Source organism: Ranitomeya variabilis, chromosome 7 (genome assembly GCF_051348905.1).
Source record: "Ranitomeya variabilis isolate aRanVar5 chromosome 7, aRanVar5.hap1, whole genome shotgun sequence".
NCBI classification, from domain to species: domain Eukaryota; kingdom Metazoa; phylum Chordata; class Amphibia; order Anura; family Dendrobatidae; genus Ranitomeya; species Ranitomeya variabilis.
The window spans coordinates 117,284,784-117,311,734 of NC_135238.1; the positions used below are offsets into that span (position 1 = coordinate 117,284,784).

Here is a 26,951-nt window from a genome sequence, read left to right on the forward strand (position 1 = left end):
TAACAAGAGGAGAGTGTTAGAAAATTGGTTTCCCATTAAAGGGGCTACCAAGCCTTCATTACATGTAGTGAAACAGGAAGAAAAAAAAGAAGGATTTTTTCATTCAGCAATGACGTGAAGTCCATGAAGTGATTGAAGATGGCAGAGGATTGGCAATTGATGATATAACTGGTTATGTGCCCTGTGAATATGATCGGCACTGGTGGCTGGCTAATGTACTGTAAGAGTCATGTCGGTCTGGTAGTCGGGGGCAGGTATATCTCGCCCAGGTATTTGTCCTATGTGAATTAAGCCGCTCAGTATCTTCAGGATACCGAGGGGTTAATAAGTGCAGGAATAAAGGCTGACCAGCTGGAGGTTTCAGGTGTCAGCCTAGGGCACACAGAATGCCTGTCTGTGTGAGACAACCGTGAGTGAGAGCTGTGCTCGTGACCTGTGTTATGTTAGCTGGGTGGGAGAAGCCCCCCAGTTGTTAGATAGGAACGTATTTGTATAGTTAGCGCCGGAAAGGCAAGGATTTATTTTTATGTTTTGTTTTCTGTATTTGCTTTCACTTTAATAAACCTGACCTGAGGTCAGTCTACTTGGAAACCTGCTGTCGCCTCAGAGTTTAATGCACAAACCACGTGACCTTTGACCCCAGCAAAGGCGATCCCGGAGTGTTTTGTTACAGTACTCTCCAAAGATTATGATAATGAAGACATAAAAGTGACTTTTCTGGACCTTCTGGTCCATGCCCATTCTTCGTATATCCAAGAAAACCAGACATATCAAAAGTAAACAAAAATCAAATACTCAGGCGGACCCAAACCCCATAACAGCCGTACATACTCTGACCCAAAAAGAAACGGCCATTGTTAGCAAGATATTGCAGACAGAATTACATTTCACCCAGTACAAGTGACAAATTCATTATAAAAGTTCAGTGTAAAGACTTAATATTAATTGTTTAAGACTAGTTCATATTGTTTTATTTTATAGATTGATGATTTAACTACTGTATTTCTTAAAAACTTGAAAAAGGATATGTCTAGTGACATTATAAAAAAAAATTGTTACATGTATACACTGGGGCAAAAAAGTATTTAGTCAGTCAGCAATAGTGCAAGTTCCACCACTTAAAAAGATGAGAGGCGTCTGTAATTTTCATCATAGGTAGACCTCAACTATGGGAGAGAAACTGAGAAAAAAAAATCCAGAAAATCACATTGTCTGTTTTTTTATCATTTTATTTGCATATTATGGTGGCAAATAAGTATTTGGTCAGAAACAAAATTTCATCTCAATACTTTGTAATATATCCTTTGTTGGCAATGACAGAGGTCAAACGTTTTCTGTAAGTCTTCACAAGGTTGCCACACACTGTTGTTGGTATGTTGGCCCATTCCTCCATGCAGATCTCCTCTAGAGCAGTGATGTTTTTGGCTTTTCGCTTGGCAACACGGACTTTCAACTCCCTCCAAAGGTTTTCTATAGGGTTGAGATCTGGAGACTGGCTAGGCCACTCCAGGACCTTGAAATGCTTCTTACGAAGCCACTCCTTCGTTGCCCTGGCGGTGTGCTTTGGATCATTGTCATGTTGAAAGACCCAGCCACGTTTCATCTTCAATGCCCTTGCTGATGGAAGGAGGTTTGCACTCAAAATCTCACGATACATGGCCCCATTCATTCTTTCATGTACCCGGATCAGTCGTCCTGGCCCCTTTGCAGAGAAACAGCCCCAAAGCATGATGTTTCCACCACCATGCTTTACAGTAGGTATGGTGTTGGATGGATGCAACTGAGTATTCTTTTTCCTCCAAACACGACAAGTTGTGTTTCTACCAAACAGTTCCAGTTTGGTTTCATCAGACCATAGGACATTCTCCCAAAACTCCTCTGGATCATCCAAATGCTCTCTAGCAAACTTCAGACGGGCCCGGACATGTACTGGCTTAAGCAGTGGGACACGTCTGGCACTGCAGGATCTGAGTCCATGGTGGCGTAGTGTGTTACTTATGGTAGGCCTTGTTACATTGGTCCCAGCTCTCAGCAGTTCATTCACTAGGTCCCCCCGCGTGGTTCTGGGATTTTTGCTCACCGTTCTTGTGATCATTCTGACCCCACGGGGTGGGATTTTGCGTGGAGCCCCAGATCGAGGGAGATTATCAGTGGTCTTGAATGTCTTCAATTTTCTAATTATTGCTCCCACTGTTGATTTCTTCACTCCAAGCTGGTTGGCTATTGCAGATTCAGTCTTCCCAGCCTGGTGCAGGGCTACAATTTTGTTTCTGGTGTCCTTTGACAGCTCTTTGGTCTTCACCATAGTGGAGTTTGGAGTCAGACTGTTTGAGGGTGTGCACAGGTGTCTTTTTATACTGATAACAAGTTTAAACAGGTGCCATTACTACAGGTAATGAGTGGAGGAAAGAGGAGACTCTTAAAGAAGAAGTTACAGGTCTGTGAGAGCCAGAAATCTTGATTGTTTGTTTCTGACCAAATACTTATTTTCCACCATAATATGCAAATAAAATGATAAAAAAACAGACAATGTGATTTTCTGGATTTTTTTTTCTCAGTTTGTCTCCCATAGTTGAGGTCTACCTATGATGTAAATTACAGACTCCTCTCATCTTTTTAAGTGGTGGAACTTGCACTATTGCTGACTGACTAAATACTTTTTTGCGCCACTGTATTTAAAAAGGTGTTAAAAATATTGATTCTTTTAATTTAGCATTAAATATATATGATTAGGATGAGAATGCATTTAGATAAGCACGTCACAAAATATGCTCCTACAGAGATCCCAACTTCAAACTGAACGAATTTGACAAAGTATATGAGTAAAACATTTATTTAAAAAAAAAAAAAATGTGTACGTTTTTTCCGAAATCGCACATCAAAATGTAGAATTTGATGCCTCAAAAACAAAATATCACCACAGTCGAGTGACATATCAAATTAACCCCTTGACGACCACCGATATGCCTTTTAATGGCGGCAGTTAAGGGTACTTAAACCACAGCGCCGCTTTTTAAGGGCCCTGAGGTTTAAGTGTATAGCGCCCCCCAGAGTCGGAATTTCTCCGGGGTCTCGGCTACTGGGGATAGCTGAGACCCCACAGAACATGATTCGGGCCGGTTTTTACCGACCCCGGTGTTGCGATCGCTGTTAGTAACGGTACAACGGTGACTTAAAAAAAAAGTCAGATTTTCCATTTCATTTCTCTCTCCTCTGATGTGATTGCACATGAGAGGAGAGAAATAGGGTCCCCCGGTACATGTTAAATTAGGCTATGGGTTGAACAAGATGGACTTAAAGTCTTCCTTCAACCTTAATAACTATGTTACTATGTTATCTGGTGTCCCTGCATACACCCGGGCCGCCGGCGTCTTCTTCCGGGAGAAAATGGCAGGCGCATACGCAGTGCGCCCGCCGAGATCTGCCGGCCGGCACCCGGCAACTATAGGACATTTTTCCTATTGGTTCATTTTGATCACTGTGATAGGGTCAATCACAGTGATCAAAATAAAAAAAAAATAGTAAATAAAAAACCCCTTTATCACCCCGTAAGTTAGGGAAAAATAATAAAATAAAAAATATATTTATTTCCATTTTTCTATTAGGGTTAGAGTTGGGCTTAAGTGAGTTGGGCTAAAGTGAGGGTTAGGGCTAGGTCTAGGGTTGGGATTACAGTTAGGGTTGGGATTAGGGTTAGGGGTGTGTTAGGATTAGGTTTGTGGTTAGGGTTATGGTTGGGATTAGGGTTCGGGGTGTGCTGGGGTTAGGTTTGTGGTTAGGGTTATGGTTGGGATTAGGGTTAGGGGTGTGTTGGGGTTAGGGTTGGAGTTAGAATTGGGGGGTTCCACTGTTTTGGTACATCAGGGGGTCTCCAAATGCGACATGGCGCCACCATTGATTCCAGCCAATTTTGAGTTCAAAAAGTCAAACGGTGCTCCCGTCCTTCTGAGTCCTGCCATGCACCCAAACAGTGGCTTTTCCCCACACATGGGGTATCAGCGTACTCGGGAGAAATTGCACAACAAATTTTGTGGTCCACTTTCTCCTGATACCCTTGTGAAAATAAAAAAAAAATGGTTCCAAAGTTAATCTTTTGTGAAAAAAGTAAAATGTTAATTTTTTCCTTCCACATTTAGTTCTCGTGAGGCATCCGAAGGGTTAATAAACTTCTTGAATGTGGTTTTGCGCACCTTGAGGGGTGCAGTTTTTAGAATAGTGTCACTTTGGAATATTTTCTGTTACATTAACCCCCCAAACTCACTTCAAATGTGAGGTGGTCCCTAAAAAAATGGTTTTAAAAATTTTGCTGGAAAAATGAGAAATCGCTGTTTAACTTTTAACCCTTATAACTTCCTAACAAAACAAAAAAAATGTTGGTTCCAAAATTATGCTGATGTAAAGTAGACATGTGGGAAATGTTATTTATTAAGTATTTTGTGTAACAACACTCTCTGATTTAAGGGCATAAAAATTCAAAGTTTGAAAATTGCTACATTTCCGTTTTTTTCATAAATAAACAAATCATATCGAAGAAAGTTTACCACTAACATGAAGTACAATATGTCATGAAAATCAGTCTCAGAATCACCTGAATACGTTGAAGCGTTCCAGAGTTATAACCACATAAAGTGACAGTGGTCAGAATTGTAAAAATTGGCATGGTCATTAAGCACCAAATTGGCTCTGTCATTAAGGGGTTAAAGCTTCTACAATTCTCAACAAACGGTTGCCTCTCCGATCGCTTTGTCTTAATTCTAGCAAGAGATATGATAGCCTGGGCTTGTATGACTTTACATTTATTTTTTTCTAAACTTTAGCAAGCTATAAAAAATTAATGAAGATAAAAATTAAAAACATTATTTTTAATTCACTAAAGTAGCACTTCAAAAAACACCAAAGAAAATATATATCCTAAGACATCAGGTAAAAAAAAAAAAAAAAATTAATTACTTACCGATAACGGTATTTCTGTGAGCCCATGACGGCACCACGGAGAGAGGGGATCCACCCATCAGGGACAGGAAACCTACAGAAAAAAAGGGTGGTACCTCTCTCTCATATCAGTTGTTTACAGAGCACAAGAGGAACTTCAGATTAATAACATACCTAACAGCAAAAAATATTTAGCATTACTATGAAGCTTAATGGAGACACCGAGTGGCAACCTCAAACATAATATAAACTACGGGTGCTGTCATGGGCTCAGAGAAATACCGTTATCGGTAAGTAACTACATTTTTCTCCTTCGCCCATGACGGCACTACGGAGAGAATTGCAGAGATTTGTACATGGGGAAGGAAGCCCACAGCTTCCAGGACCCTTCTCATAAAGTTAAGATCTGAAGAGGAGGCTGGTTGCAGCCAATAATGGTTAAAGAATGTAGATGGGAAGACCAAGTAGCGGCTCTACATATCTATTCTATCGAGAAGCCGACTTTCTGCCCAGGAAGCCGCCATCACTCTTGTTGAGTGGGCCTTTATTTTCTCCGGGATGGCCGCTCCACGCGAGGAGTATGACCGGTTGATGGTGTCCTCATCCATCTTGCCAGCGTGCCCCTAGAAGCTTTTCGCTCCCTTCAAGGACCCTAAAAGCACAAAAAGAGAGACCTATCCTTCCTACACTCTCGTATGGCAGCTAGGTATTGGATTAGGCACCTTCTGACATCTAGTGTATGTAATACTTTTCCTTCCCTATTTTTGGGATTGGGACAGGAAGAAGGGAGGGAATTCTCTTGAGATCTATGGGAACGCGACACCACTTTCGGTAGGTAGGTCAGGTCAGTCTTAAGAATAACTCCCTCCGCTGAGATTTGAGTGAAAGGAGGGCTGGACGACCATGCCTGAATATCACTAACTCTACCCATACGAGAGCTACTAGAAGTGATGTTTTAAAAGACAGGATTCTCAACGAAGCCTCTGTCAGGGGTTCGAAAAGGTTGGTTTGGTTAGGGCTTTGTAAGGACCAAGTTTAAATCCTCAGGAGCAGTACTCTGAGAAAGGGATGGGTCTAGATCTGGCCGATGTTTTGATGAACCTGGATATCCACCGATTGCTAGCCCTGTCGTGATTGTACGGGGCACCAAAAGCTGCAACTTGAACTTTTAAAGTACTTGTAGCTAGCCCCTGTTCCAACCCCTCTGCAGAAAGTCCAAGATGGCTGTTAGTGGAACCCCCCATTCTAATTTTGGAACCTGAAAGGAACTTCCTCCAGATTTTCCTATACAGTTTGGTGGTTACAGGTTTTCTACTTTGTAGCATTGTAGAGATTACATTTGGTGAAAGCCTCATATTACTCAGGAGAGCCCTCACAAATTCCAGGCTCAGAAGGGGCTATTAAGATCACTTTTTGCCCTGTCTTCCCGAATTTCCTTCAGAACCGCCGGAATCAGGGCAATCAGAGGAAAAGCATACACTAGAAGGTGGTCCCCTGGAATCATGAAGGCATCCAATGCAATGTGCTTCCCGTTGGGGTCTGTTGAGCAAAAAGAATCTACCTTCTTGTTCTGACTGTTGGCGAATACATCTATGGGAGAACGACCCCACCTTCTGCAATCTGATCGAACACCGCCTGATTCAGTTCCTCTCGCCCTGTCTCAGCTTGGTCCCAGGTGATTTAAGTAAGCTACCACAACTCGGACGTCTGAGAATACTCTTACATGGTGACCCTGAAGAGTATGCAAGAAAACTAGGACGGCAAGCTTCACTGCCAATAGTTTCTTCATGTTTGAGGATACTGATCTTACGTCCTCTGTCCAGACCCTTTGACCTATCTGGTCATTCAGGTGAGCCCCCCAACCCCTGGGTCTTGCGTGTGTGGTCAGGACCTGAGAGTTTAGAGTAACCCATGGAGAGTGTCGGGTTAAGCTGCCTATCCTCATCCACTATTCTGGCAAGAGTGCAGTTTTTGATGACACAGTTAATTGCCCTTCTAAATTCCCTTTTAGAGAGCTTTCGGCTGACAAAAATTTCCCACTGCAACTCTCTGGTGTGTACCTGAGCCCATTGAACAACCACAATACAGGATACAGGATATCCTGGAGCCTAGGAGGGACACCGCTTCCAGCAAAGCCATAGAGGGAAGGTCCCTTGTTTGAGATACCAGGCCTACAATTTTCTGAACTTTTTCCGACAGGCGGCGACACTCCTGTATGTTTGAATCTAGAACGATACCCAGGTATTCCAATACTTGGCTGGTCACAGTTTTGGATTTCTCTAGATTCAAAAGCTAGCCTAAGCTGGTCAAGGAATCCATGACCTATGAACTGAGGCAAATCTCGCGGTCTCTTCACAGATTGTCTGCACTCTGCAGGAGTTGCAGAATCTTTTTTCCCAACGTAGTGGGTAACACTTCCGTGCAGAACGCACGAAAAGAACATGGGGCCCTAATTATAAGGTGGACATTCAAGTTGATCACTTACCATTCTGACGGAAGAAGGGATACCGGGTTAGGAGGAGGAACCACTCAGATGGATTCTCACTTGCGCTCAACGTCACACTGGAGTCCTTGCTGCGCTGGAATGATCTGCCCGAATGCCTACTCCCATTGTTACCATGCTTCTGGTAATGGGAAGGGTCCCCTTGAGCGGCTCATTTTTCTTTATGCTGTGACAGCCACTGCTGTTGTGATCGGCCCTGCAGTCTGCATTTCCAAATGCTGATAGCTCATGGCTATGGGGAAGCCTGCCAGAGCCCTTATTCATGCACTGCGGCGCCGCCGTGTCCTAGGGGTGAGCCAAGCGCGCACCCTGACCGGATTACCCAGTCATGCACCACCGCCATTTGCGTCATAGGGGAGCGCCCACGATGCGCGTGCGCACCTACTCCCGGAAGTGCCGGCACGTGTCCGCCAGTCCCAGTACCTCGTCGGCTGCTTGTACCCGGTCTGAAGAAGATTCCGGGAGAGGCAGCATGCAGCGATCCTCTTCTCTGCTGCCTCTCCCTGCACACCCTAAAGACCCACTGACCTCAACGGTGGCCCCTCCGGATACCGAATCGGCCGTGGCAAGGGACCCCTGGATTTGTCTAGCCGGGCCTGGCATCCCCTGGTCTCAGCCCTAGGGGCTGCTTGTACCCGGGCTGGAGAGGATTTAGGGAGAGGCAGCATGCTGTAATCTGCTTCTCTGCTGCCTCTCCCTGCACACCCTAAAGGTCCACTGACCTCAGCAGTGGCGCCTCAGGATACCACACCAGCCGAGGCAGGGAACCCCCGCTGCCTGGATCGGGTCTGGCATCCCACGACGATCCTCAGGTATGTTCCTTGTATGCCAACTGTAGGTTCCCCATCAGGGACAGGAAACCGACTGATGTGGGAGAGAGGTACCGCCCTTTTTATCTGTATGTTTCCTGTCCCTGATGGTCGGATCCCCTCTCTCCGAGGTGCCCTTATGGGCGAAGGAGAAAAAAAATCTTCAGCTTTGGATCACAAGGGCTACCAAGCGCTGCAAAGAATTTTTGGAATGGAGGTTGGGCCTTTCCATTTTATAACAGTACTAAAACTGGCCCGTCAGAATTACTCATTCTGCCGACTGGTGTGGGTCCCAGACTTGGGACCCCCACGATTAATAGGTCATCACCTATCTATCAGACAGGAGTTAACTTGCTTTCACTCGTTAACCCCTTTAAAATTTTCTCCCTGCAGCAGCATAGATGGCTACCTGAGTATATGGTAACATTAACCAAAGCGGACTTTCTAGTGACACTTGTTCTAGCAACCAGCAAAGATCACAGTAGGTGAATCCCAGGGACTGGTGTCAGACAAATTACTGAATAATTGTGCACACAGTGTATTTTTGAGGATTGCCGTCGGCCTTAACCCCTTAATGACCACAGGTATTTCAGTTTTTGAGTTTTTATTTTTTGCTCCCCTACTTCCCAGAGCCACAGCTTTTTTTTTGCCAAAATGGTCATGTGAGGGCTTGTTTCTTGCAGGACAAGTTGTGCTTTTGAATGACACCATTGGTTTTAACATATTGTGTACTGGAAAATGGAAAAAAAAAAATTCCAATTGCGGTGAAATACAAAAAAGTGAAATTCCACAGTTGTTTTTTGGGTTTCTTTTTTTAGGATTCTCCATGTCATTACTAGTTCATAGACGTCAAATGTGTCTAGGTTCTTTTTATTTAAGTGGTGAAAAAAAATCCAAAATTTGGTTATTTAAAAAAAAAAAAAAAAAAAAAGGCGACATTTTCCGAGACCTGTAATGTCTCCATTTTTCATGACCTGGGGCTGGGTGAGGGCTTATTTTTTGCGCGCCGAGCTGACTTTTTTATTTATACCATTTTGGTGTAGTGGATGAAGAAACTTGACACTCAAAATTGGTAAGAAAAAATCTGGACCTTCATCAGAACAAATAGCTGCTGGTTCTGTAGGCAAGCTGGAGGGATGTTATATCCTGATCGGTAAATCCAGTTGTTTCAGGATGAAATTCAATGGAATCTGGATTCTGGAAGGAGTCACTATGTCTCAGCACGTGGTACTATGCGAATGACGTCGCCATTTTGACGTAGATCTTTTGATCGCCCATTATTGCATTTTCTTGCACTGTAGCGGTGGCCAAAAAAAACTAATTCTGATATTTTAAACTTTTTTCTTGTTACACCGTTTAGCCAACGGGTTAATTATTTTTTAATATTGATCGAACGACACTGAACGCAGCGATGCCAAATATGTGTATTTTTAATTTTTTTATGTGGGGGGGTGTGATTTGAAGTTCTATATTTTTAAAAAACATTTTTTTTAACGTTCTGCATGCTTCAATACTCTCCATGGGAGACAAGAAGCTGCAGTACTTCGATCGCCTCTGCTACATACAGGCGATGATCAGATTGCCTGTGTGTAGCAGAATTGCTCACTTGCTATGAGCGCCAATGACAGGGTGGCGCTCATAGCAATCTGACAATGACACCCATAGAAGTCTGCTTCAGACCACTGGTTGTCAGGCTAACCCATGATCATGTGATGGGGTCACCGATGGGCGGGATTAGCAACGTGCTTCCGGTATGGGCGAGTTAAACATCGCTGTCAGAAATTAGCAGCTGGATTAAACTAGTTAACAAGATCGCGATTCCACACGCGGCTGTTGCAGGCACATGTCAGTTGTATACAGGCTCGGACTGGCCCACTGGAGAATGGGAGGATTCTCCAGTGGGCCCAGACACTGACACCTGCTGGCATACTGGCCAGCAGCTGCCTAGGGCCCCCAATGCTTCAAGGGCCCCCACTGTTCCAGGGGCCCCCAGCCAGTGGCTATGGGGCCCTGAGTTAAGGGGGCCCACCCTGTGCCAGCCTAGCAGCAGCTGCAGACAGGATACAGTCCCCGCTGCCAAAGCAAAATGAATATTCACACTTCCTCATGCCCCTATGGATGTGGAGAGGCGTGAATACCATTTCTCTTTAACCCTTTTCTGACCTCGGATGGGATAGTACGTCCGAGGTCAGAACCCCTGCTTTGATGCAGGGCTCCGGTGGTGAGCCCACATCAAAGCCAGGACATGTCAGCTGTTTTGAACAGCTGACATGTTCCCGCAATAGGCGCGGGCAGAATCGCGATCCGCCCGCGCCTATTAACTAGTTAAATGCCGCTTTGACACCTATAATTAGTCACAGAATTATATACCAAGCCAAGCAAATTTAACTAGAAACTCCAAGAGATAACGCTAGGCAACACCAATTATATTTATATAGACTTTATTTATAGCAAAGATGAAAACATATATATAAAATACCCCTGGACAAAGCTTTCCTTAGCGAAATGCGCATCGGGTGTGGTGGGTCCCTGGCTGGTGGCGTACATCAGGTAATTATGTTCCTCCTTTTACATACAGTGGGCATATGATCATACTCCCCGGCATTGTGACTGACGACGATTGTGCACCTCTTGTTTATTTACCTCTTACATTCTGCGATTTTGCACACTTGTGGTTATATATTGAATTTATGTTATTATATGGTGATATTTAATTATATATGGTGCGTGATCGCTATCAGCTACTATGTCGGTGGTATTATAATCGATATACAGGATTGTCTAATATATGCTATAATTGTTAAATGATACTGTGGGAGGTAAATATATGTCCATTTTAGCCATTATTTCCAGCTATACCTGCCGGTTGCTCCTGCACTTTGTTGTTGTTTTTCCCCATGTATTTTTTATATATATGTTTTTATCTTTGCTATGAGTTAAATGCCGCTGTCAAACGCTGACAGAGGCATTTAACCGGCGCTTCCGGCCGGGCGTCCGGAAATGAGCGCATCGCCGACCCCCGTCACGTGATCAGGGGTCAGCGATGCTTCTGTATAGTAACCATAGAGGTCCTTGAGACCTCTATGGTTACTGATCCCCGGTAGCTGTGAGCGCCACCCTGTGGTCGGCGCTCATAGCACACCTGCATTTCAGCTACATAGCAGCGATCTGATGATCGCTGCTATGTAGCTAAGCCGATCGCGTTGTGCCAGCTTCTAGCCTCCTATGGAGGCTATTGAAGCATGGCAAAAGTAAAAAAAAAAAAAAAAGTAAAAAAAAGTGAAAAAAATTAAAAAAAATATAAAAGTTTAAATCACCCCCCTTTCGCCCCATTCAAAATAAATCAATAATTTAAAAAAAAACAAACACGTATTTGGTATTGCCGCATTCAGAATCGCCCGATCTATCAATAAAAAAAGCATTAGCCTGATCGCTAAACAGCGTAGCGAGAAAAAAATTTGAAACGCCAGAATTACGTTTTTTTGGTCGCCGCGACATTGCATTAAAATGCAATGACGGGCGATCAAAAGAACGCATCTGCACCGAAATGGTATCATTAAAAATGCCAGCTCGGCACGCAAAAAATAAGCCTTCACCCGACCCCAGATCATGAAAAATGGAGACGCTACGGGTATGGGAAAATGGCGCAATTTTTTTTTTTTTTTTTTAGCAAAGTTTGGAATTTTTTTTCACCACTTAGATAAAAAAATAACCTAGTCACGTTAGGTGTCTATGAACTTGTAATGACCTGGAGAACCATAGTGGCAGGTCAGTTTTAGCATTTAGTGAACCTAGCAAAAAAGCCAAAGAAAAAACAAGTGTGGGACTGCACTTTTTTTGCAATTTCACCGCACTTGGAATTTTTTTCCTGTTTTCTAGTACATGACATGCTAAAACCTATGATGTCGTTCAAAAGAACAACTCGTCCCGCAAAAAATAAGCCCTTACATGGCCATATTGACGGAAAAATAAAAAAGTTATGGCTCTGAGAAGGAGGGGAGCGAAAAACGAACACGGAAAAACGGAAAATCCCAAGGTCATGAAGGGGTTAATAGCGGGCAGCATTAGCCGCAGGCTGCAGCTAACACTGCCCGCATGTAAAGCCCCACCACCACACACACAAATCACCGCACCACATACACACGAAGGCACACAGACTCACAGACAAACAGCGCAGCACATCCCGGCGTCCTGCTTCCTGTCTGAGACAGCCCAGCTGGATGACGTCATCTTCCAGCGCGCTGTCTCAGACAGAAAGCTGTCGGCGAGGAAGAGACTGTCGGGATGTGCTGCTGCTGCGGGGAGGTGAGCTGTGCTGTGTGTATGTGGTGCGGTCTGCGGTGCTTTGTGTGTGAGTGTGAGAGAGTGATGGTGTGTGTGTGTGCGTGTTGGTGGGGAAGGACAATGATATTGGTGAGGAGAGGCAATGATGCAGGTGATGGGCAATGATGGCGGTGGGGGGAGACAATGATGGAGGTGATGGGCAATGATTGTGAGGGGAGTCAATGATGGAAGTGATGGGCAATGATGGTGAGGGGAGGCAGTGATGGAAGTGATGTGCAATGATGGTGGGGAGGCAATGATGGAGGTGATGGGCAATGATGGTGGGGGCGGCAATGATTGAGGTAATGGGCAATGATGGTAGGGGAGGCAATGGTAGTGGGGGAGGCGATGTAGGTGATAGGCAATGATGGTGGGGGTGGCAATGATGGAGGTAATGGGCAATGATGGTGGGGGAAGCAATGATGGAGGTGATGGGCAATGATGGTGAGGGAGGCAATGATGGAGGTGATTAGGCAATGGTGGTGGGGGAGGCAATGATGGAGGTGATGAAATGGACAATAATGGCGGTGGGGGAGGAGGCAATGATGGAGGTGGTGGAATGGGCAGTGATGGGGGAGAATGATAGGGGTGGTGGGGAAGAAGGCAATGATGGAGGTGGTGATGAGGACAATGATGGGGGTGCAGAGGGGCTGCATTATACTTTATGAGGGGGCTACATTATATTCTGTGGGGGGACTGCATTATATTCTGGGGCTACATCATACTATATGAGGGGGCTACAGTATACTCTATGGGGGGGCTGCATTATTCTCTCAGGGGACTACATTATATTCTGGGGGGCTACATCATACTATATGAGGGGGGCAGCATTATGACCTATATGAGGTGGCTACGGTATACTCTATGGGGCGCTGCATTATATTCTGTGGTGGGCTGCATTATACTAGATGAGGGGGGCTGCATTATACCCTATGAGAGTGCTACATTATAGTCTATGGTAGGGACTGCGTTATACCTGATGGGACTGCTTTATACTTTGTGGCGTGCTGCATTATATTCTATGAGAGGGGGCTGCATTATATTTTATGAGGGGGGCTACCCCTCAATGATTCTACCCCAACCCCTGCTACATAATTAAGATCTGTACTACCTTATATTATAGAACCAGAAACACATGGGCCACTTGCACATTGAACAAGTCTGTAGGAACCTGTTCACACCACCAGAAAACTTGAAGACACAAAAGAGCACAGTGAGGTCAAAAATACTCTGTTGTAAAAAAAAAAAAAAAAAAAAATCACAGTAATCAGCAAGTGCTAGTCAAAAGATGTAAAGAAAACAGGGTATTTAGTTGATACGTTTTTTTGCAAAAAAATCTATACTAAGCTGCTCCACCAAATCGTCAAGGTATACCCTTATAGAGCAGTCCTAACTTATGTATAGAATCCCTATCTGATGTATTTAAAACCTGATCATCGGTATAGTACCTGTATAAGCAGGGTTCAGAGAAGGACTATCCATGTGGACATGCAGGATGGAACAGCTTAAATGCAAATGACCCACAGAGGAGTGGGTATTATACCCTGATAGTAGCATGTTTTACCACACAATTGGTGGTCTTGTATTTATTGCTATGTAGCTACATAGTGGGCCCCAAGAATAATTTTCTCTGGTGGGCCCAAGGTGCTCCAGTCCGATGCTGGTTGTATATATCAGCTGTCATATGCCCGGAAAGGTGTGGGCTCGGGGCCGGAGCCCGCACCTAACAGGGGGAGTCCGACTTCCACGTACTATTACGCCCAATGTTGGAAAAGGGTTAAACCTGAATATTTAAAAAGTTAAAGGAAAGGTGCCGCATTTTATTTTTTGTATTAAAAATGATTGTGTTTGTTTATATAAACAAACTTATTACAAATTTACATTTTTTACCTTTAACATTTTTTTTATTATTAATTTTTTTTTCAGCCACTGGGCGCCGCCATTTTGCTTTGCAGGAGTGTAAGTGTAGTTGCACGACACTTACACTCTACAAATACGGCAGCCCTGGGCATAGAGTTCTGCGGTCGGCGCCCGACCCCATACCTAGCATTATAAGCTGCTCCCTGCTGTGATGTGGCCACGCCCCCTGAGCCATCCACATCACAGCAGAGGCAGGAGATCGGCGCCATCTTCCTGGAGCTCACAGTGCATCTGTGAGCTCCAGCTTCCCAGGATAATCGCAGGAGCCCTGCGGTTATAGGAGGAGGAGGAGGAGGAGACCAAGGACTGGAGGGAGAAAGGACTCAGCAGGGAGCCGTGAAGTAAGTATCAGTGGGGAGGGGGAGAGGTAATCTAATCCTATCCTTTGTGATGCTGACTCTGAGCAGTTATCTCCTCCCATGTGTGTTACTGTGCTGTGTATCTAATCCTCTCCTGTGTGATACTGTCTGCTTAGCCATGCATCTAATCCTATCCTGTGTGATACTAACTGAGCTGTGTATCTAATCCTCTCCTGTGTGATACTTTGCTGAGCTGTGTATCTAATCCTATCCTGTGTGATAGTTTGCTGAGCTGTGTATCTAATCCTCTCCTGTGTGATACTTTGCTGAGCTGTGTATCTACTCTTCTCCTGTGTGATACAGTCTGCTGAGCCGTGTATCTAATCCTATCCTGTGTGATACTGTCTGCTGAGCCATGTATCTAATCCTACCCTGTGTGATACTGTGCTGAGATGTGTATCTAATCCTCTCCTGTGGGATACTGTGTGCTGAGCCGTGTATCTAATCCTATCCTGTATGATACTGACTGAGCTGTGTATCAAATACTGTCCTGTGTGATACTGACTGCTGAGCTGTGTATCTAATCCTCTCCTATGCACTCCTCTCCCCCGTTATGTGTGATCTATATGGCGGTATTATGTGAGAAGTATATCGCGGTATTATGTGAGAACACTGGTGGTATTATGTGAGATCTATATGGCGGTATTATGTGTGCTCTATATGGCGGTATGTGTGATCTATATGGCGGTATGTGTGATCTATATGGCGGTATGTGTGATCTATATGGCGGTATTATGCGAGAACACTGGCGGTATTATGTGAGATCTATATGGTGGTATTATGTGTGCTCTATATGGCGGTATTATGTGTGTTCTATATGGCGGTATTATGTGTGCTCTATATGGCGGTATTATGTGAGATCTATATATTGGTTTTATGTGAGAACACTATGGCGTCGTTATTTGCGATCTATATGATGCTATTATGTGAGAACAATAGGACAGTATTATGTGTGCTCTATATGGCGGTATTGTGTGCTCTATATGGCGGTATTATGAGTGATCTATATGGCGGTATTATGTGAGATCTATATGTCGGTATTATGTGAGAACACTATGGCAGTATTATCTTCATAAAGTGGACCCATTCTATGTTGGTTCTGGTTGAGCAGCTGCACACGGGTCTGGGGTAATAGAGGGGGCAGCATGACCTCCAGTTAGGTGCAGTCAGGGCTGGTGAGGCAGCTGAAGAGAGGGGTCTCATTTTTATTGTTACTATATGGCTACATTTCCTTCCCAGCGTCACCCCGGACTGCGCCTGTCGCCTCGCTGTCACACATCGCCAGGACAGGATGGAGAAGACAGGATCTGAGGAGGGGAATGGGGTCTTTGCATGCAAAGTCTGGATCAGAACAGGCCATCAATCTGCAGAAATGTTTCCTGGATTTCTGTGGAGCAGACGGTCCATCCATGTGTATAATAGACAGCGCTCTATGTAAATCCCTGGCTGCTCCACGCACTGAACATGGTGCTTCCATACACCAGCACACTGCTCTCCTGAAATACTCTGTGCTGCTGTCACCCTGCTCCCTCCAACACGTATCTCCCAGATTCCTTGCTGCCTGCCATCCTCGGTGACTGTCTACTTGTCAGTATAACTCTGCAGTCGCCAATAAAATGGCTGCTCACTGGGTTCCTGAATATCATCCTCTCTTATCCCTTAGCAAACACGCAGAAGGGGAGGAGTGACATCACACACATCAGCAGACTCCGCCCATAATTACTGCAGTGCTGTAATGTGAGCTAGTTGTACACTAGGTTTTTGTGAAATTTCATTAGCTGCTCCCCCTAGTGTTTAAAAGTGGAAATGCCAAACCTTTTAAAATTATTTTTCATATTTTACTAAATTATAAACAAATGATAATATTTAAGGAAATTTAAACATTAATTATTTACATTTTTTTCAATTGCTGGAAAAAAAAATTTTTTGATGGCACCTTCCCTTTAAGTTTTGTCTTTCTTAGGAGAATATCTGTGTGTGCTGAATTATTTTGCAGTTAAATGAAAAACGTTCGTTTTTTATTTTCATCTTTGAAACTGAGAATAACCAAACAACTCAAAATGTATAAAAATACATTTCAGACATATCAAAACAAATACCAGTAACCAATGTAGCTTCCCTTTTTTCCACTAACAGTAATGAGGGCTTAGTGTGTCGCTACTGTGAGGAAGGCGGGAGCTGGATGTGACTCGCGGCTCTCTCTCTCTCACAAAGCAGAATGTGGCCCTCAAGGTCAGAAAGGTTGGGACAACTGTCCTAGAGATACACTAACAATGCTTTAGGATGGATTCTAAAGAGTAGAGCGATCTAATAGCTTTAGAATGGTCTTCTGCATCAGCCTTGTATAAATACAACTAGAATAAAACATCACCATGTAATAGTTGCTAATTGCACCTGCACGCCATTTGTCTTCAGTGATATCTGGCATTTGTGACGCTGAACTGAATGCTCCCAAATAAACTCTAACTTCGACAACAACAACAACAACAACAACAACAAAATCAATGTGAAAATAAGGAGATGCAATCCATAAAACTGTTCTAACAAGCATCATTAATAACACAAACTATTTTGTGCCTGGTAGGATGGATTTAATTAGGAAAGATGCCTTCCTAACTTCTACTACAATCGACCATGAGGGAGCTCTTATGGTAATGGCTTAACTTGGATTTAAAAAAACGGCTACCTGGGGAGTAGTATGGCTCAGTTTTCCAACATATCACGTACTATACAATGCCTCTTACTTTTATTTCTTTGACCTTGCATGAACAGAGAATAAGTAGAACTGATCAGAATAGCTCTAGCACAACCAGAGGTATAATGCCTGAGGTAATACTTACATCGGTAAGACGGCTTCCCCTGAAATAAAGAAAAAATGTGTATAAATGGACAATTCTGAAACAGGAAACATTTATCAGATTATATTACAGAACAAAACAAAAACAGGAGTCTACATAAATCTCATTTTAGTCTTTGAAACCAGGGGCAAAGATCTATAAACCTTAGAAGCCACAGTGTCCACTGTAACTTTTCGTCAGGCTACATCCAGTCATACATAGGGTAACATGGAAGGAAAAAAATCTTTTGCGTACTCATTGTGGGAATTGCAGCAAAATCTGCACATACTGGGACCCCAAGGATGAACCAGAACACAATAGTAGAAGCACTCAAAGCATTGTAAGATTGCACTTACCACATGTCTTGGGGGACACTCGCACAGGATTCAAGCACACGGGCACGTTTTTTTCACTTAAACACAGTCTATACGGTTTATTATGGCATCATAGACCGGGTGATTCACAGGTCATTACATTTCATGGAACACAATAGGCACCAACCGGTGACATTAAGTTGCAGCTTTATCTTAGACACTTCATATTCAGCTTCATCTCACAGACACTAAACATGCTGGACCTCTCACTTTGTCCCAGTTACCATGGGTGTCCGTATGCCGAACAGTTCATCAACGTCCCTAGTCATATAGCGCACATGACATTGGGTCGCGGTCTCTAAACATGCTGAACCTCACTTCGTTCAGTTAGGCCGGAGTCACAATACAGCGAGATACGGCCAAGTCTCACAGGTTAAAACCAAGCTCTGGCACCGGCACTCCGGAGCGGAGCGTGCAGCTCCATGTATTGCTGTGCGGCCGCAAGCTCCGCTCTGGGGTGCCGGTGCCAGAGCCTGGTTTTAACCTGCGAGACTCGGCCGTATTTCGCTGTGTGATCCCAGCCTTACCGTGGGAGACTACACAGTTCATAGACTATCACAAGCACCAGCAGTCAATAGTACCTTATGGGAGTTCCTGCTCCACCTGCTGACTCCTCGTCAGTCCTCTCACCTGGGGAAACTGCCTTACGGGGTTTACCAACTTGCCTGGCCCACATGGGACCATCCAACACACTGGCATGTGCTCTTCAGGATTCCTACTCCCAGGAGATCCAACACAGGTTGTGCTCTTCAGGAAGCCTACTCCCATGACTTCCAACACAGGTTACTCAATGCGCTATTCAGGACGTCCATTCCACATGGGACCGTCCAACACACAGGCATGTGACCTGTCCGGGTACTATTCAGGACGTCTGTCCAACAACCCAGGCCACCAGGTCCAAAGCCCCACCATGTGTTCTTCAGGTAGACGACACTCCCAACACAAAGGCTCTCCAGGACCTTCCAGCATAGACCATTCAGGTCCACACTCAGCAACCATTTGAGCCACACCCTGGTCACATTACGAAGCTATAACCACTCCCACAGGTGGGAGTGTGTGTGTGAGTGGCTAGTTTGACCCGCCCATCTCTCATAACTAGCCTAGTAAGTCTCCCTTCACAACTATACCAAACACTTACAATTCTGCCAGTCACTGTTTCACCACCATTACAACAACAGATACGCCTCCATGCATATCCCGAGGAGCACACACAGTGCCCCCTAGCTGCCACAGGAGTCACTGCATCACAGCATATACAGGCTTAAAAGAGCCTTTGAGTATATACACCCCTGTGTGCACACTCATGGATGCACAGAACACGTAAATGTGGGGTCACTGATCGGTGTGGCCCCACTGACCAACAGTGCATCGAAGGGGCTTTTCCCAAAGTTTAGTAACAAAGTGACAGAGATCATGAACTAGCAGCTGCTGAATTCATTGCAGATTAGCTACACGGATGCTAAACTATTCCCCAGCAAACTGTGCATTATTAGGAACAGAAGGGCTATTCATGCTGCCGACTCCAGTCAGCATGAACCAGTCACTGGCTGCATTATTGTAATTGTGTTGGTTTTAGGCTGAGTTCTCACACGGCAGCATGGAAAAGCGAGGCAGTAATGTCCACAAATTGTGGCTGTAACGTGCTCTGCGTACTTATATGCTTTGTGGACGGATGCAGAAGCTGCCTTTACATTGCATGCATTATTCTGGGCAAAGCAGCACATGTTGCAATTTTTCCCATGTAGACCATCAGTCCGTGTAGAAAATCATCTACGTGCACTGGAATAGGTCCGTGTACTCTCTGTGTGTGGTTGACTACAATAAAAGCAGGCTGAGGACTATGTGTCTTGGATGACTTGTCCAAGATGTGGCTTCCCGGTAGCTTCTCTCAGCCCTTCTCCCCATGATTGATGGGTGTCTCCCCTGTGTGTCTAGGGATAGACCGGTCTGTCATAAGGAGCGGGCAGGTAAAAGCCCCTAAGGGCCTGCCCTGGTCTAGTCATCCAAGACTCCAGGTCTCCAGCCGCCTTCTCAGTTTGTTGTCTCAGAAGCGTCCCAGTGTTTCAGGGTAAAACATACATGGTTTCCGAAACAAAGCACCTGATGTGAAGGTTTGAAAGGCCTCTGACTGGAATGTAAGAGGTAACGTTTCCACTTGTGGAGAGTGATGTGCTCGACATGACAGTGCAAGGAGACTAAGGCTACTTTCACACTAGCGTTAACTGCAATCCGCCACAATGCGTCGTTTTGCCAAAAAACGCATCCTGCAAAAGTGCTTGCAGGATGCGTTTTTTCCCCATAGACTTACATTAAGCGACGTATTGCGACGGATTGACACACGTCGCAACCGTCGTGCGACGGTTGCGCCGTGTTGTGGCGGACCGTCGGGACCAAAAAACGCTACATGTAATGTTTTTTGCTCACGACGGTCCGCTTTTTCCGACCGCGCATGCGCGGCCGGAACTCCGCCCCCACCTCCCCGCACCTCACAATGGGGCAGCGGATGCGCTGGAAAAATGCATCCGCTGCCCCCGTTGTGCGGCGGAGACAACGCTAGTGTCGGGAACCTCGGCCCGACGCACCGCGACGGGCCGAGCCCGACGCTAGTGTGAAAGTAGCCTAAGGCTGTGTGCACATGATGAGTTTTTGATGCTGCATATTTTCAATGTGTCAAAAACGCAGCATGTAGTTTAACTGTACCGGCAAAGTGAACGGGTTTTATTGAAATCTCATGCCTACCGACCTTTTTTTTTTTAGCGTAAATGTTGCATGCATCAAATTTGCAATATGTCAGTTTTTGCTACATATATGCTACGTTTTAGGTGAAGATTTTTTCCAAAGAGTCGCATTAGATGTGAAAAGTCAGGAGGTAAGCAAAGAAAAAAAAAAAAAAAGCACATGCTCCTTTAGTGCGTTTCCTCAGCAGAAATGCACCAAAAAAAGAACGTAATCCACACATGAGTGTATCTACAAAGTTTTTGTCAAAGAAAAACACCAGGCAGTATCAAAAACAAAAACAGGATTTTTGGTTACTCACCGTAAAATCTGTTTCTCGGAGCCTTCTTTGGGGGACACAGGAAACCATGAGTGTATGCTGCTGCCAGTAGGAGGCTGACACAATGCACAAAAAAGTCAGCAGTGTAAACCCCACATACTGTCACTAGGTTAATCAGTTAGTGAGAAAGCAGTAGGAGAAGCAACATGTGAAAGAGAAAGACAACACACAAACTTAGACTGTAACAATTTAACACAGTAAACAGAGCTGTTAAACTTGGGAGGGTGCTGTGTCCCCCTATGAAGGCTCTGAGAAACAGATTTTACGGTGAGTAACCAAAAATCCTGTTTTCTCTATCACTTCATTGGGGGACACAGGAAAGCATGGGACGTCCCAAAGTAGTCCGAGGGGAGGGAACAGCAGAAATCTCCGATCGGAGAATTAACCACTGCCGCCTGCAAGATTCCTCTACCTAGGTTGGCGCCTGCCAAAGTGTAAAATTCTGCGAACGTGTGGATAGAAGACCAGGTTGCTCCTTTACAGAGTTGTAGGGAGGAAGCCCTATGGTGTACCGCCCAGGAGGTGCCCACTGCCTGGGTACAGGCCAGAGTGTGCCTTAAACCCAGGAGAAGGGCTCTATTCTGACCCAGTATGCCTACAAAATTGCCATCCAGATCCAGCAGGCAATTGTTGCCCTGGAAGGTGGAAGGCCTCTACGCACACCCTCAGGAATGACAAAGAAAGAGTCCATCTTCTGAAAGGGGGCAGTTGTAGCCAGATAGACGTGCATCGCCCTAACCAAGTCTAACCTGATCAGAGAACGCTACAGAAGATGAGTCAGAGACAGACAAAAAGGAAAGGAGGATAATATCCTCATTTAGGTGAAAGGCGAACACCAACCTGGTAAGGAAAGAAGGTATAGGTCGCAAAGCCACCTTATCCTGGTGGAGAACCAGAAAAAGGGAGGCGACAGGAAAGAGCGGCCAACTCTGAGACGGGCCTAATGGAGGTGATGGGCACAAGAAACACCACTGTCCAAAACAAAGAGCTCTCTCTTTCTTTCTTTCAATGTTCTTTTTATTAAGAAAACCAGCATATTACAAACCTTTTCATGAGATAACTGTAACAGGTTATAGTCAACTAAATGATATACACTATGTTCCAAATTATCATGCAAATTACATTTTAATCAGATTTTCCTAAATGGTCGGTGCAAATGACAGTCAGTCTAATAAAAGTCATCACCCATTAGATTATACATCAAATTTTATTGAAGAAACCTCCCAATGATAACAGTATAATCTCCAAAATGAATAAAAACTCAATATGCACTGTTCCAAATTATGCACAGTAGAATTTCTAAATATTTGATATGTTTTAAAGAACTGAAAATGCTCATTTGTGGAATTTGCAGCATTAGGAGGCCACATTCACTGAACAAAAAAGCTATTTAACTCCAAAACCTCCTAACAGGCCAAGTTACATGTTAACATAGGACCCCTTCTTTGATATCACCTTCACAATTCTTGCATCCATTGAACTTGTGAGTTTTTGGAGAGTTTCTACTTGTATTTCTTTGCATGAACTTGGAATAGCCTCCCAGAGCTGCTGTTTTGATGTGAACGGCCTCCCACCCTCATAGATCTTTTGCTTGATGATCCTCTAAAGGTTCTCTCTAGGGTTGAGGTCAGGGGAAGATGGTGGCCACACCATGAGTTTATCTCCTTTTATGCCCATAGCAGCCAATGACTCAGAGGTATTCTTTGCAGCATGAGATGGGGAATTGTCAGCATGAAGATGATTTTGCTCCTGAAGGCACATTTCTGCTTTTTAGACCATAGAAGAAAGTTGTCAGTCAGAAACTCTATATACTTTGCAGAGGTCATTTTCACACCTTCAGGAACCTTAAAGGGCCTTACCAGCTGTTTCCCATGATTCTGGCCCAAAACATGACTCCTCCACCTCCATGCTGACGTTGCAGCCTTGTTGGGACATGGTGGCCATCCACCAACCATCCACTACTCCATCCATCTGGACCATCCAGGGTTGCTCAACACTTATCAGTAAACAAGACTGTTTGGAAATTAGTCTTCATGTATGTGTGGGCCCAATACAACCATTTCTGCTTGTGAACACTGTTTAAGGGTGGCCGAATAGTAGGTTTATGCACCACAGCAAGCCTTTGAAGGAGCCTACACCTTGAGGTTCGAGGGACTCCAGAGGCACCAGCAGCTTCACATATCTGTTTGCTGCTTTGTAATGGCTTTTTAGCATCTGCTCTCTTAATCCGATGAACTTGCCTGGCAGAGATCTTCCTCATTATGCCTTTATCAGCACAAACACATTTGTGCTCAGATACAGCCACAAATCTATTAACAGTATGATGATCACGCTTATGTTTTTGGAAAATTTCTAATGTTTTCATCCCTTCACCAAGGCATTGCACTATTTGATGCTTTTCAGCAGCAGAGAGATCCTTTTTCTTTCCCATGTTACTTGAAAACTGTGACCTGCTTAATAATAATGTGGAACATCATTTTTAAGTAGTTTTTCTTTAAATAGAATCACCTGGAAAACCAATTATCACATGTGTTTAAGATTGATTTCAGTGATCCATTGAGCCCTGAGACACAATACCATCCACGAGTTTATTTGAAAAACAAAACAATTAAATCTTTATGACACTTAAATCCAATTTGCATAATAATTTGGAACACAGTGTACAGGCAGAGTAGTCATCATATATCGGGTATTATTCAACCTAATCCTGCATTTTTATAATTTACGGTTATCATCTTGTTTACAAACATATTTTAAAACATCAAATTAAGAGAAGAAAATAAGAGAAATAGAAAAAGGACTCTGGTTAGAGGATATAAGGAGATAGAGAGGGAGGAGAAGGAGGGAAGGAGAGATGAGGGGGGTTGAGATGACACCTCGGGGTGGGACGTTATTATGTTGAGATTGTCGCAAGATAGGTTGACTGAGACCTAAATGGGGTCCATGGTGCCCAAACGTTAAGGAATGCAGTGACGGTGTGGTTAACCCTTGCCGCCAGTTCTTCCACCTGAAACAATTGATCAATTTTAGAATACAGTTGCTGGCTCGAGGGTATTGTTGATGAGTTCCAGTTAATCGGGATCAAAGATTTCTCAGCCGCTAGAATAAATTGAGCTAGTTTAGTGGCACAGTCATCATTAGGCCAGATTGGCAGTTTTAGGAAAACATTTTCTGGCTTCAAAGTGACACCTTTCCCCAGCAACTTACTTATAACCGAGGCCACCTCTATCCAGAATGGACTTAAACATGGGCAAGACCACCAGATGTGTTTATAGTCGCCTACACTAGTTCCGCATTTCCAACAAACAGTGTTTGAGTTATGGCACCAACTTTGAATCTGTTTTGGTGTGATATACCATCTAGTGATGACTTTGTAAGAATTTTTCTGGATACGTACACATTTTGAAGGACCATGAGAATTTGTATATACAGTTAGGTCCATATATATTTGGACAGAGACAACATTTTTCTAATTTTGGTTATGGACATTACCACAATGAATTTTAACCAAAACAATTCAGATGCAGTTGAAGTTCACACTTTCAGCTTTCATTTGAGGGTATCCACATTAAAATTGGATGAAGGGTTAAGGAGTTTCAGCTACTTAACATGTGCCACCCTGTTTTTAAAGGGACCAAAAGTAATTGGACAATTGACTCCAAGGCTATTTCATGGACAGGTGTGGGCAATCCCTTCGTTATGTCATTCTTAATTAAGCAGATAAAAAGCCTGGAGGTGATTTGAGGTGTGGTGCTTGCATTTGGAAGGTTTTGCTGTGAAGTAAACATGCGGTCAAAGGAGCTCTCCATGCAGGTGAAGCAAACCATCCTTAAGCTGCGAAAACAGAAAAAACCCATCCGAGAAATTGCTACAATATTAGGAGTGGCAAAATCTACAGTTTGGTACATCCTGAGAAAGAAAGAAAGCACTGGTGAACTCAACAATGCAAAAAGACCTGGGCGCCCACGGAAGACAACAGTGGTGGATGATCGCAGAATAATCTCCATGGTGAAGAGAAACCCCTTCACAACAGCCAACCAAGTGAAGAACACTCTCCAGGAGGTCGGCGTATCAATATCCAAATCTACCATAAAGAGAAGACTGCATGAAAGTAACTACAGAGGGTTCACTGCACGGTGCAAGCCACTCATAAGCATCAAGAATAAAAAGGCTAGACTGGACTTTGCTAAAAAACATCTAAAAAAGCCAGCACAGTTCTGGAATAACATTCTTTGGGCAGATGAAACAAAGATCAACCTCTACCAGAATGATGGCAAGAGAAAAGTATGGCGAAGGCGTGGTACAGCTCATGATCCAAAGCATACCACATCATCTGTAAAACATGGTGGAGGCAGTGTGATGGCTTGGGCATGCATGGCTGCCAGTGGCACTGGGTCACTAGTGTTTATTGATGATGTGACACAGGACAGAAGCAGCCCAATGAATTCTGAGGTATTCAGAGACATACTGTGTGCTCAGATCCAACCAAATGCAGCCAAACTGATTGGTCGTCGTTTCATACTACAGATGGACAATGACCCAAAACATAAAACCAAAGCAACCCAGGAGTTAATTAAAGCAAAGAAGTGGAATATTCTTGAATGGCCAATTCAGTCACCTGAACTCAACCCAATTGAGCATGCATTTCACTTGTTAAAGACTAAACTTCAGACAGAAAGGCCCACAAACAAACAGCAACTGAAAACCACCGCAGTGAAGGCCTGGCAGAGCATCAAAAAGGAGGAAACACAGCGTCTGGTGATGTCCATGAGTTCAAGACTTCAGGCAGTCATTGCCAACAAAGCGTTTTCAACCAAGTATTAAAAATGAACATTTCATTTAAAATTATTGAATCTGTCCAATTACTTTTGGTCCCTTTAAAAACAGGGTGGCACATGTTAAGTAGCTGAAACTCCTTAACCCTTCATCCAATTTTAATGTGGATACCCTCAAATGAAAGCTGAAAGTCTGAACTTCAACTGCATCTGAATTCTTTTGGTTAAAATTCATTGTGGTAATGTCTATAACCAAAATTAGAAAAATGTTGTCTCTGTCCAAATATATATGGACCTAACTGTATTTGTTTAATCTGCTGCTCAGAGAGAGTTGTGCATATGTCTTTTTCCCAACGGGCTAAGTATGCCCTCTTCAAAGGTATATCTATTTTGATTAGGAGTTGGTAAATCGTTGAGAGAATTTTAGTAGGGGCTTCATTCTGGCGCATAAGATCTCGTAAGGCGTTCTGTCCAAGTCGACTGAATGGGATCGTTGGCAGAGAATGTGGGGAAGTTTTCCATGCTGGAGGAATGTGAGGCCCGACAACCCAGGGATCTTGCGTAATTCCTGTAATGGGAGAAGTGTCCCGTTTTCAAACAGTTGCTCTATCGGAACATAGGTAGCTCGGAGAGGAAAATAATCTAATAAATCGGTGATTTTGGTTAGAGGCGAGAGGGCAGGAATCAGGGCAGTACCCAATTTCTTCCAAAATTTGATCGTGGCTAAAGTGTGAACATTTTTGTATTCGGTTAGGTTCTGCAATCTATTATGTCCTAATATGATAGCGCGCAGAGGATGAGGGGACATTGCTCCTTCTATATCAAGCCATTGCTTATTCTCTGAGTTTCTAATCCAGTGTTTTGTTCTAGCCAAGTGGGCGGCTTGATAATATTTAACTATATCCGGGGCAACATTCCACCCATGTCTTTTGGCAAGGTAAGGGATTTAGAGTTGATGCATGGTTTGCATTTTTGCCATATGTATTTAAAGAAGAGGGAATGGACTTTAGTTAGGAAGGAGGTGGGTATTTGTATCAAAGAGCCCTCTCGATGTGGATCAAAGT

The 26,951-nt window shown here is 44.1% G+C and overlaps 1 protein-coding gene across 2 annotated transcripts in view; it reads right to left on the minus strand.

Moving 5' to 3' along the window:
- CFAP410 (cilia and flagella associated protein 410) overlaps positions 1-26,951 on the minus strand; it is a 182,841-nt gene that overhangs the window by 116,553 nt on the left and 39,337 nt on the right. Inside the window, exon 2 of one of the 2 annotated variants that reach the window (XM_077275683.1) lies at positions 17,687-17,705. The exons of the other annotated variant lie outside the window; for it this stretch is intronic. Within the exon in view, the coding sequence (XP_077131798.1) occupies positions 17,687-17,705 (19 nt within the window). The remainder of the gene's footprint in view (positions 1-17,686; positions 17,706-26,951) is intronic. 2 annotated transcript variants of the gene reach the window in all.